The sequence below is a fragment of the Meriones unguiculatus genome, chromosome 1 (genome assembly GCF_030254825.1).
Source record: "Meriones unguiculatus strain TT.TT164.6M chromosome 1, Bangor_MerUng_6.1, whole genome shotgun sequence".
Lineage (NCBI taxonomy): Eukaryota > Metazoa > Chordata > Mammalia > Rodentia > Muridae > Meriones > Meriones unguiculatus.
The window spans coordinates 111,192,225-111,204,990 of NC_083349.1; the positions used below are offsets into that span (position 1 = coordinate 111,192,225).

A 12,766-nucleotide genomic window follows, 5' to 3' on the forward strand; every position below is an offset into this window, starting at 1 on the left:
CAGGCTTGTGCAGCAGGTGCTTTTTATCACCAAGCCATTTTACTAGCCCTATGAATTGTCTAAAATAAAAACGATGGCACAGTGTTTTCCTTTCTTCTCCTTTGCCCCTTTCTTTGCCTTTTCTTCTTTCTTTCTCTTTTGCAGTGGTGGGAACCAAACACAGGGTCTTGTGCATGTTAGACAAGCGCTCTACTACTGAGCTTTAACGCCAGCACTCAAAAACATTTTTTTTATTATTATCATCTATCACAATTTATTCAATTTGTATCCTGCCTGTGGCTCCCTCCCTCTCCCAAAATATTTTCTTGCCATTTGGAATTTCTGTTTTTATTTATTGAAGCAGAGTCCTTTTTGACTTAATTTTGCAAGCATTATTCAAATCACTCAAGTACTTCCACAAAGTACACAACATAAGCAACCAAGGAGGTAAGATCTGAGCACTGTTGAGACTCAGACCCCAGTCACTTCTGGTTCCATCACTGAAGACCATTTTCTTCATGTACTAACTGTGTTAGTGATGTAAACCTTTTAGTACTTTTTTCAATGATGGAGATTAAAGCCAAGGTTTTGTGTAAGCATTGAAACACATCTCCAACCTGATACAAAAATCTATTTTTTTTTTCAAGACATAATTTCATGTAGCCCAGGCTGGTCTCAAATGTGCAATGTAGCTGAGAATGTCTTTGAACTTCTCATCTTCCTGGCTCTATATTCTAAGCCTGGGACACATAAGATCCTAGCTCAAAAACAAAAGGAACAAACACAAGATGAGAAAAAAATAAGTAAATAAATGTAAATCTAAGCTGAGTCTGGCGACACAGCTTTGCAATTCCAGTTGCCGGGGAGGCTGAGGCAGGAGGATTGAAGTTCAAAGCCTGACTGGTAACTTGGTGAGAACTGTCCCAAAGTTAACACAAAGTAAAAACAGGATAGTCCAGTGGTAGAATATTACTCTAAAAAACCAATGGACAGGCAATTTGTTTATTCTCCTGAGAATATCACCTAAGACTTTATTGCCAGATTTATAACATATGAATAAAAAAAATCATTCATTTGGCTGAATTTGCCTGGCAGTAATTTTTATAGTATACTTAAAGGTCTTACTTTTTTTTTTCTGAGACAAATCTTGCTGTGTAGCCCTGATTGACTCACCGAGCAGATTAGATTGGCCATAAACTTGAAGCAATATTTCTGCTTCTAACTCTCAAGTGCTGGGATTACAAGGGTATGCCACCATACCTGACTAAATGTCTACTGACACTTAATACAGACCTTATCTCCCACCATTTCATCTGTTATGGTTGCAGTAGAGGAAGGCAAGTGGATTAGGAACCAGAAGTTGGCTTAAGAAAACAAGTAGAGGGGCTGGAGAGCAGTTAAGAGCACTGGCTGCTCTTCCAGAGGTCCGGAGTTCAATTCCCAGCAACCACATGGTGGCTCACAACCATCTATAGTGAGGTCTTGTGCCCTCTTCTGGCATGCAGACAGAATGTTGTATAAACAATGAATAAATCTTAAAAAAAAAAAAAAAGAAAAGAAAATGGGAGACAGAAGGAGCAGATTTAGAGTTAATGACCTACAGAGCTCCCTCAGAGGACCTGCAAATGAGCCCAGCTGAGATCCACAAAGCCATACCAAGAAACACAGGAGAAAGACCGAAACAAGAGTTGTGCTTTTTCTAACAGTATGAATAGGATTATAGTGAATTGTTCTATAACTTTTTTAATTTTTTTCTATTCTGAGACAGGATCTCACTGCGTGGCCTTGGCTGGCCTAGATCTCACTATGTAAACCAGGCTGCCCTAACTCATAGAGACCCACTGTATCTGCCCCCCAAGTCATGGCATTAAAGGCCTGCACCTCCACACCCTGCTCTGTTCTATAACTTTTTAAAACTCAGTTATCATGTTTCTTGGGATTTTTGTGATGGTACAGGAAAACTGACACATCTGCATAAATAAACAGACCACTGCCAATAAAAACAGAACGAATAAACATTTATATATGGTAGAATACAGTAGACAAAAAAAACTGGGCTGGAGCCGTAGCTCACTGCAGGGCATATATGCCTAACGCATAAGAGGTACCCAGCAACAACAACAAAATAGAATGTCAGAGAGAGGAAGAAGAGCTACAGTATAGAAGCCCAAATAAACACTCAAAACATGATACCAAAACAAAGCAAAACATACCCTAGACTATAAATAGTTGAATCTAAGAATCCTATGCTGCATTGACATCGTATATTTAGATAACTTCATTGGTTCTCAAAAATCAGTGTTGTCCAAACTTAACAGAAGAAACAAAATTTAAAATTGGAAAACAAATCAGACAAGTAGAAAACAAAGGACTGACCTATGAGAAACATTAAATCTTTGGACAGTCCTTTCCCCGTTGGCTAACCAGATCTGGATCCTGGTAATGGGTTCCAAGTTGTTCAGTGAAACAGCAGACAAAGTGCTTTTATTGTCAACCTCGATATTCCTTGCTTTAGAAACGATTTTTGGTGTAGCACTGGGAAAATTCAAACAACGAAGTCAGATACATATTTTCTCATTATTATAAAAATTGTTAATCAAACTCATTTTAGGAAGAGTTTTATAAATCACAACTATTCCCTCAGTAAAAATGTCACAACTTTATTTATATGGTCACAACATATGACGTTCTAGGAATCAAAGGCAATTATGCACATCAAATTAATCTGTAAACTTACAAAGTGACATGTAAATTAGCATTACTTGGGGCACAGGATGAATCTCTAAAAGAAATTAGAAGTTCTGTGTAGAGGTTAGCCCTTGAATTATCAAGGAAAAGAAAGCAAACAAAGTATTTTGGAAGATACACCTATAAGTTTCTAGATGTAAAGCTGAAAGTATATATACCTTCCCAATACTGATAACCGAAATACGGCATTTATAAAAAGCCAAGTGGCCTCATGTCTAATCTCTGTATGTTCTGTCACAGGTGCTATCACACAGCTTTGACACTGATACTTTATCACGCATATTCTTATGTTTAATATATTAAATTTCAGACAATAATCCTAGAATAAAGTGTGGGCACTGGAAACTATAGGTAAGTTTTGTCCAGAGCAGAGGAAAAACTGGAACTTTAATTTTAGAGAGTTAGCAGAGGTGCTCTAGTATTATAAGTAGGGAGAAAAAAATGATTTATTTAATTTTGTCCTTAACAGGAATTTTTGATCTGAGGACCCCTCCAAATACCCAAGATTAGTATTGTCTTATATTAATTTTACGAAGGTAATAGGCTGGGTATGTAGCTCAGTTGGTACAGTGCTTATTTAGCACAGACAAGTCCTTGTTTCAATTTAAAATACCCCATAAAACTGAGCATGTGGCAAACACCAAAATCTTAGGACTTGGGAGGTGGAGGCAGGAGGATCAGAAGTTCAAAGCCATCCTTGGCTACACAGAGATGCTGCCTAAAGCAAAGCAAACCAAAACCAAAACAAAATTTCACTTGGGAACTGGGGATGTTTTTCAGTAGTAAGTACTTTGCCTCACATGTGTATGGGCCCTAGGTTTGACCCTCAGCACCAGGAAAAAAAAATCCTTTCTAGCATGAGAAATATCAAGTTCTGTATGGTCAGAATAGTAAGAGAACGCTTGTCATGGAAAGCACAGACAATAACCTTGCTCACCTTCCTAGTCTGTGGCCCTGTCCTGAGAAGGGCTGGAACACAGGCTTTGTAGACATACATACTTCATTTTTTTTATCTTCAACTTTAACATCCACCTCCTCTTTATCAAAAACTCCTCGTAATTCTGAAGGTAATTCCCTTTGAAAGAAAAGAAAATTATAAACTCCTGTTTCTCTTTCTCTGAAATACACTTTCTGTATGGCAAAAGAACTGCATGATTTGCAGAAGTATAAGATATGGGTTGAGGAGGTAGCTTAACTGGTAGAGCACTTGTGTAGCATGTGCAGGTCTTGAGTTTAATCTCTAGCACCACAGAAATGAGGTATACACAGAAGCAGGAGGAAAGTTCAAGGTTACCCTTGACCACACAGCAAAGTTGAGGTCAGCCTGGACTACAAGAGACCTGTGTAAAAATAAATAGGGCCAGTGAAGGTACTTGCTACCAGGCCTGATCACCTGAGTTTCATCTCTGGAACCCACATGGTGGAAGAAGAGAACCAACTCCTGCAAGCTGTCTTCAGACTTCATTAGAAGTCAGGCCATGGCACACAGGGGTGCTTTGTACGTATAAATAATAAACAAATGTTAAAAACTTAAATACATAAAACAACAAATATAAATGATATATACATAATACCTCTACATTGAAATAATTGAATGTATTTAAAAGTAATATCACTGGGCTGGAGAGATGGCTCAGAGGTTAAGAACAATGGCTGTTCTTCCAAAAGTCCTGAGTTCAATTCCCAGCAATTACATGGTGGCTTATAACAATCTATAGTGAGATCTGGTGCCCAATTCTGGTGTGCAAGCACATACATGTAAGTAGAATGCTATATAAATAATAAATAAATAAAAACAATATCACCAAATAATATGCATACACAAACCCTAAGAGGTATAATAATTTTAAAGGTCATATATTCAGCTTTATAGCATTATCTAGAATAGTATTAAATTCAAAATACTTGATTACGTTTTGCTAAATTTAAATAGTTGCATTGTGTGTATATGAGTACATATGCTTATGTATATGGGTAGTGCTTATACCTATGCATGCGTGCATGAAAGCCATAGGAGGGTGTTAGGTATTTTATGACTTTCTGCCTTACTCATCTGAGGCAGTCTCTCTGTGAACCAACAGCTCTTTTTTTTTTTTTTAAAGGTGGCTTAGGCATCTAATAAGCACCAACAATCCTTCTATCTCTACTCTGCCGCAGTGCTGGGGTTACAGGTGCATGAGACAATGACCATCAGGTCCTCATGAGTGCAGACTCACTCTGCACAGCTGAGTCACCTCTACCCCAGTTAAAAATTATTATTATTATTATGTGTATGTATGGTATGTACGAATACAGGCATGTGTGTGCCATGGCATATGCAGAGGTCAGAGGACAACCATTGGAGTCAGTTTTCTCCTTTCACTGTGGATTCTGGGGATTGAACTCAGTTCTTCAGGCTTGATGGGAAAAAACTTTGATCAGATGAGCCATCTGAAACCCCATTAGTTTTTATTATTTTTTAAAAAAATACATTTAAAAAAAATACATGCCCGAAGGACTAAAGATGAGTAGAAATATTAAGCTTCAGTTCTGTTTTCGTTATTGTTATTTGCTTTTTTGAGATGGGGTCTCAGTTATGCCAGGCTAGCCTTGCATCTCTGATTCATGGCTCACCTCTTAAATGCAGAATTATAGGCATATGTCACCACACTTGGCTAATGGTGGTTTTTGTTTTTGAGACGTTCTGACTTGGTAGCACAGGCTGGCTTAGAATTCATGACATGACAATCCTCCTGCCAATTGTGTAGGTTACAGGAGGGACACTTTCTTGGTTCATCTAAGTTTTAAAATAAAATATAGATTTACAGCTAGGCGTGGTGGTGCATGCATTTGATCCTAGCACTTGGGAGGCAGAGGCAGGCAGATCTCTGAATTTAAGACCAGCCTGGTCTACAAAGTGAGTTACAGGATAGCCAGGGCTACAAAGAGAAACCCTGCCTGTAAAAAACAAAACAAACAAGCAAACAAATAGATTTACATTGATAATGACAAAGATGAAATACAAACCACTATTGAATTAAAAAATGTTTTCACATTTCAGCCTTTTTTAGAATTTTTGGTTTTTTGAAACAGGGTTCCTCTGTGTAGCCCTGGCTATCCTAGACTTGTTCTGTAGACTAGGCTGGCCTTGAACTCAGAGATCTACTTGCCTCTTGCCATCCGAGTGCTGGAAATACAGGCATATACCACCACTTCCCGGCTCACATTTCATCCTTTTAAATAACAGAGATTGGCTCCAGACCCAGGCTTTGTCTAGTATTTCTAATACCTTAATACCTTTCCTTGTTTGCTTGTTTTTAAGACAGGGTGTCTTTACATAGCCCTGGCTGGCCTCAAACTCAGTGATCCATCTGACTGTTTCCAGAGTGCTGGGGTTAAAGGTGTGTGCCACCACACCCAGCCTAAATATTCTTCATATACATAATAATTCAATATAATTATTTTTAAAAATTGAGTCCAAATATCCAGTAAGGAATATGGATACAGAATATGTAAGAACTCCTATGGGGTGGACTGGGGTTTATAGCTCAGTGGTAGAACAGCGGTCATAATGTGCAAGGCACGAGTTGGATTTCTCCAGAAATGGGTTTCGGGAAGCAAATAATCTAATATTAAAACAGGCAAAGAAAAAAAAATAGACAAATAATTTAGACAGATATTTCTCCAAAGAAGATAAACACAGAAAGACCATTCAACATTACTGGTCATCAGGAAAATGAAAAGAAGAACCAGAATAAAACATTGTTTCCTGCTTATAAGAAAAGCTATAATTTAAAAAGACTGGAACTGGCAGACATTAATGGAGACAGAAAAACTGTAACCGTCATAATTGCTGGTATATTTCTGGGGTTGTCTTAAATGATATAGGCACTTTAGAATACAGTTCAGCAGCTCTTTGTGAACTTAGACAGATTTAACATTTTTTGAGATATATATGTATGTGCATATGCCTAACTGAAAACATTTGTCCACATAAAAACTTAGCCAAGAGCTGGAAAGATCAGCAGTTAAGAGCAGTCTGCTCTTCCAGAACATCCAAGTTTGCCTCTAGAACCTGCATTAGGTGGCTTACAATGTCCTCTAACTACAGTTCCAGGGGATAGGATGTCTCTTGCCTCTGCAGGCATCTGCACACATGTGTGCAATGCATCCTCTAACCCTTGCATACATATAAATAAAAAAATTAAAAACAAAAAACTTAGTTGGGTTAGTGATACATATCTCTAATCCTAGCATTTGAGTGGTAAAGACAGAAGGACAAGAACTTCAAGGTCATATTCAGTAATGAACCAGAATAAAACATCTCATACAGCCCAGGTCAGCCAAATAATTTGTACAGGGTGTGGGAGTGTAGTTCAGTAGCAGAGCACTTGCCTAGCTTGCATAAAGCTCTGGCTTTGATCCATATCCCTGCAAAGCAAAAAGCAAACCCAAACCAACCAAAAAGTAAAACACCTGCACAGAAATATTCATAGCAACATTATTTACAACAGCTCTAAATATAAAATTGGCCCAGACATCTCACCATTGATAAAAAGACAAACTATAACATATCTCACTATATAACCCTGGCTGTCTTTGAACTCAGAGATCTGCCTTCACCTGCCTTGAGAATGCTAGGATTAAAGGCATGTACCACCATGCCTAGCCAGATACTTTTTATAGTAACAAAGTTACTTCACATGCTTGGGCATGTGAAGAGCCCAAGCAGCGGCACTGCAGCAGCTGTACTGCCATGACAGTACATAATCAGTGAGTTTCTGTTTCCTGGTAATGTTTCCACAGTTGCTTAGATGCTGTTTCTATTTCTCAGAACATGAAACTATAGTCCAGGGTAATGAGATACAATAACTCAATAACCTTCCTGAAACCAGAAACAATAATTTAGTAACGGCCTTGAAAAGTCCCTAAGCACTTGTCCAATCAAATTAAAGGTTAATTAGAAACCTTTGCTTAGCTAGTCAAAATGATATTGTGACCTGGGCACTTTTTGTTAGCACTCTTGGTTACCTGGGCACACCTTGTTACTGGGACACTCCATGAAGTGGCTCTGTCCCCTAGATCAGCACCAACCAATCAGTTTATGACAAGCTTGCTTCTGCTAAATGTGAACCAATCATGTAAGTGCCAGGTTGGAAAATCCTGTCCCTTGCTCAAACCATAATAAAAATCCAGCTACTAGGGGCTCCCTCCATAATCCACTGCGTGGGGAGTCCGAGCTTAAGCCCAAAATAAAGGCTCTTTATTCTTGCATACATGGTCAGTCTCCTGGTGGTCTTTGTGATCTGGGCTTAACATGTGTTTGTATATAATATACATATAAGTATGTATATGTATATATATGTATAATATATGAATAATAAGTTATCACTGGGATAATATATAGGTATATTCAAAGAGCTCATGATGGAAAACTAAAAACTGGTTTATAAATATAAATCAATGCATGGGCTGGAGAGGTGGCTCAGTGGTTAAGAACACTAGCTGCTCTTCCAGAGGAACCAAGTTTCAATTCCTAGCACCCACATGGTAGCTCACAATTATCTGTAACTCCAGAGGAGCAGATGCTCTCTTCTGGCTTCCATGGGCACCAAGCAAGCACATGGTACACAGACATACATGCAAACACCCATAAACATAAAATAAAATTTAAAATCTTAAAAAATAAAAATCAATCAAGGCACATAAATGCCAACAAAGTGAAAAAAATTTTCACTTCACAGGAATGGAAATTCAACAAAGATGTTAATGGCAGCTATTTCTGAGTATTAAAATTATTGGTAATTTTCAAGTTTTTCTCTCAATCCAAGGTCAGCCTGGAGGAAGGAGAGGGAAAGGGGAGGGGTCAAGGTAAGAGAGAGAATGTAAGAAAGAAAAAGATCAATTTAAGCCAGATTATAAATTTCAAGGCTAGCTGAGACTGTTTAAAGATTTTGCATTGTATTTATGCCTGTGTGTAGGTATATGCATGTGAGGGCAGATGCCTTTGGTGGCCAGAAGAGGATGTTGGACAACCCCACTCCAGACCCTAAATTAGAACAGGAAACATCCTAACCTTTGAGCCATCTCTCCAGTTCCAACTGTTGTTTAAACAAACAAACAAACAAACAAACAAACAAATACAAACATACCCCAACTCTCCCACATCCCCTCCCCCAAAAAGGAAGAGATGTGACTTCACAGAAGAAATAGTTATCATTACAAATGATTCTTTCATAGGACACATGTACAGCCTACTTACCCCTTTTTGATGGAGTTCAGAAACTGCTGACTTGCACCATCAGAGTAACTTCTAAAATCATCATTGACAGTGAAACCATTTTTCCACAATTTTATGTTTACATCTACCTACAAGGCAGTAAAGGAAGGAATGTGCTGTTAATAACGGGTGACAGTAGTAAATGAAGTCCTCTGAACTCTTCCTATCTATTTTTAAAACTGTATATATTTTATGTATATGACTATTGAGCCTGCATGTGTACGGTACCCATAGAGGCCAGAAGAACATGTTGGCTCCCCAGGAACTGGAGTCACAGAAGATTGTGAGCCACCATGTATGTGATGAGAATTGAACCCGACCCTCTGTTTGTTTGGGTTTTTTATTTTTTGAGACAGGGTTTCTCTGGGTAGCCCTGGCTGTCCTGCATTCACTTTGAGGACCAGGCTGGCCTCAAACTCACAGAGATCCGCCTCTGCCTCCCAGAGTGCTGAGACTACAGGTGTGCACCACCACACCCAGCTAGTCCAGGCCCTCTGGAAGAGTAGCCAGTGCTTTAAACGGCTGAGCCATCCCTCCAGCCCCATCACTCTATATTCTATATGCAAACTTCAAATGTAAAATATAAAAAAAACCATGTATTTATGTAAGTAATATGGTTAAAAAAGTATTAGTAATATTAAGATAACTCACTTAGAAAAAAAGTTCTATGTCATGTGTGACTCAGAGGACACCTGAGGTAAAGCTTTCTAGACTCTCACCAGTAAGAGGACTTCACCTGAAATGATTCTGAGCATGAAGAACATACAGGGATGGTATGGTGAAGCATGCTTGTAATTCCAGCCCTCAGGTGGCTGAGACAGGACTATGAGTTCCAGTGTCCAGCCTTGGCTGTAAACCAAGTACCAATCAGGTCAGTCTGAACTACAATGTGTTATCCTGCCTCAAAAAGCTGGGCTAGAGAGATGGTTTAGTTGCTAAAAGTGCTTATTGCTCTTACAGAAGGGTTCAGTTCTCAGCCCCACATGATAATGGTTCACAGTCTAAGATAGTTTCCCTACATAAACTTATTCCTGTTGATATTTATGTAAGATGAAAATTATCTCTTCACAGATGCAAAAACAAAAAGCACCATAATTAAGTTATCCAAAACCACTTGAATCTAACAAGCCTATATTCAGAAGATAACTTAGTTGAAAAAGTTCAGTATCTAAGAGCATCCCCAGAGAGACTGGGTGATAGAGAGAAGCAAACAAGAAAATGTCCTGGAATGGTAAGCCTGCTTCTAGATTGATTTAATGAAAAAACAATCCACTTTAGGGCCCATAAGAATATAGTTTTAAAGGGAAATGCCTGAAAGTATTTGGGAGTGTTTTCCTCATATTTGCTATAGAGCTGAGGCTGACCCTAAACTCTTGATCCTCCTGCCTTATATACTCAAGTACAGTTAGAAAGTATATTATTTATAACTGAAGCTCTTGTTTATTTCATGATATAAAAAAATGTTTAGAAGGGGAAAAAGAAGCCAGAAGTTCAGCCATGGAAAGCTGATCCTTGGAAAGAAAGCTCAATCAGGAACTGACTGCTGTAACCTCCCCAGTTAGTTTCTGCTGGACTTCGTGCTCAACCGATCAGGTGATGTATTCCACCTGCTGCTACTTGTTCTTCTGCTTGGCAGCCTCACTCAAGGACAATCTTGGACTGGGGACTCCATATGATTGTTTCAATAGGGCTTCCCCAGTTGATTTCTGTTGGATTTTTGTAAGCTCCTGATTTAAAACAATTTACTATCTATATGTTACATCTGCTACTTGCTATTTATTCTTATGCTTGCCATGGCACTGCAGATCATTCTCCTGACTAGACAGACTAATCCATCCTGAGTCCCTGAAATTGAAATCCACATCATCAGGCTCAGCAGCAAATGCCTCTATCCACCTGCTCGGGCCCTAACATTTTTATTATATTTAAATATGTTTATTTATTTACTTTGAGTATAAATGTATGTGTGTTTGTGAGTATTTGTGAGTGAGTGTGTGCATGCCACAGCATGTGTGTGGAAGTCAAGAGAACAACCTGTGAGTCAGTTCATTCCGTCTTCCATATGGGTCTCAGGAACTGAACTCAGATTATCAGGCTTGGCAGCAAGCATTTTTATCCTCTAAGCCTTCTTACCAGCCTCCTAAACTTTAAATTTTTATAACTTAAACTTTGAAAAAACAGTTTTAAAAGGGCCTGGAAATGTAGCACAATCTGTAGGGTGTTGCCTGGGTTTTCTCCTAGTTCTGCATAAAAGCAAGCATGCTAGCATCTACTAATCCCTGCACTCAGGAGGTAGAGGCAAGGAGGATCAGAATAATTCCCAAGTCCAAATTTGATTAAACCCTTTCTCTTAAAAAAAAAAAAAGAAAGAAAGAAAGAAAGAAAGAAAGAAAGAAAGAAAATCAGAATGAGAGTTTTTTCACATACCCTCTTAATGTCAGTCTTCAAAAAGTCAGTTGGATTCTTATAATTGGCACTATTATGATTGAGATACCTTTTAAAAATCAAACCTTATATAGATACGCAGTTACAAAGTTATTTTTAAAATGTTTCCTAGATATAGACAGTTCATCAAGGCTTCATAAGTGGCAAGATCTCAAAAGTTAGTTGAGAATCTGAATGTGAAATTAGAAACTCATTATTTACCTTTTAATATACTAATTACATTAAAATCCTCACATATGTACTTGAGAGGTTTTACTCATACATGATTTTTTCCCCCTCTGGACACAAAAAATATATATAGTCTAGGCTGACCTCAAGTTCATTAAATAGCACAGGTTGGCCTTGAACTAATCCTTCTACCTTAGCCCAAGTTCGGAGTTTACAGGCCTGTGCCACCACACCTAGGCTCATGCATGACTTTATAATAACATACATACAGAGTCATTTGGAAAAGAGTGGTTCCCTAGCCATACCAAATCTAAATGCTAATGTATTTCCTTATATAATACATACTATATTTATTAAAATAACACTAACTTTATGAGGAAATACTGTTATGTTTGAAAAGCTGTCAAGTAATAGTTGTAATCTTTTCAAATTTTTATTTTAGTTAAAAGGTAATAAAGTAAAATCTTTGCATTTGTAACAAATACTGTAAGCTGTTTCCCTTGCAGTACTAGGCTCACTTATTCTGTGAAAATGCCTGCCAAGATAGCCAAGTTTAATGGGTACATATGTGTTTGTGTGCATGTGGAGGCCAGAAGTTGATGTGTCTTTTTCAATTACTATCTTATTTTTTTTAATGTTAAAAAAAAAAAAAAGAAGAAGAAGAAATTCAGGCTGGAGAATTGGCTTAGCAGTTAAGAGCACTTGTTGCTTTTGCAGAGGACCTGGTTTGGTTCCTGGTACCTGCATGGTGGTTCTCAAACATCTGTTAACTCTAGTTCCTGGATAACTGACACTCTCTGTGGGTAGCAGACACACATTTACACACATTCCTACAAAACACCCAAACACATAAAATAAATAAATCTAAAAGAAAAAACAAACAAACAAACAAAAAAAAAAACCCAAAATATCTAGAGTGCATAGGTGTGTATATAGGTCAAAGGGCAACTTATGGGAGTCAGTTCTCTCCTACCATGTGGGTTTCAGATTGTTGGGCCTGGCAGCAGCTATCACCACTACCCAAGATCTCTCTCTCTCTCTCTCTCTCTCAATAGTTTATTCATTTTGTATCCCAGCTGTAGGAGACAGGATCTCTTACTGAACCTAGAGTTCACCAAGTCAGCTAGACTGACTGGTCACCAAGCCACAGGGATCCTCTTGGGTCTC

At 38.2% G+C, this 12,766-nt stretch overlaps 1 protein-coding gene across 4 annotated transcripts in view; it reads right to left on the reverse strand.

The window, feature by feature from the left end:
* Nucleotides 1–12,766, reverse strand: part of Ubxn2a (UBX domain protein 2A) — a 37,506-nt gene that overhangs the window by 4,229 nt on the left and 20,511 nt on the right. For all 4 annotated transcript variants that reach the window (XM_060365547.1, XM_060365542.1, XM_021644963.2 and 1 more), the window contains 3 exons: nt 8,969–9,075; nt 3,665–3,802; nt 2,356–2,514 (listed from right to left, as the gene is read on the reverse strand). In XM_060365547.1, the coding sequence (XP_060221530.1) occupies nt 2,356–2,514; nt 3,665–3,802; nt 8,969–9,075 (404 nt within the window). The remainder of the gene's footprint in view (nt 1–2,355; nt 2,515–3,664; nt 3,803–8,968; nt 9,076–12,766) is intronic.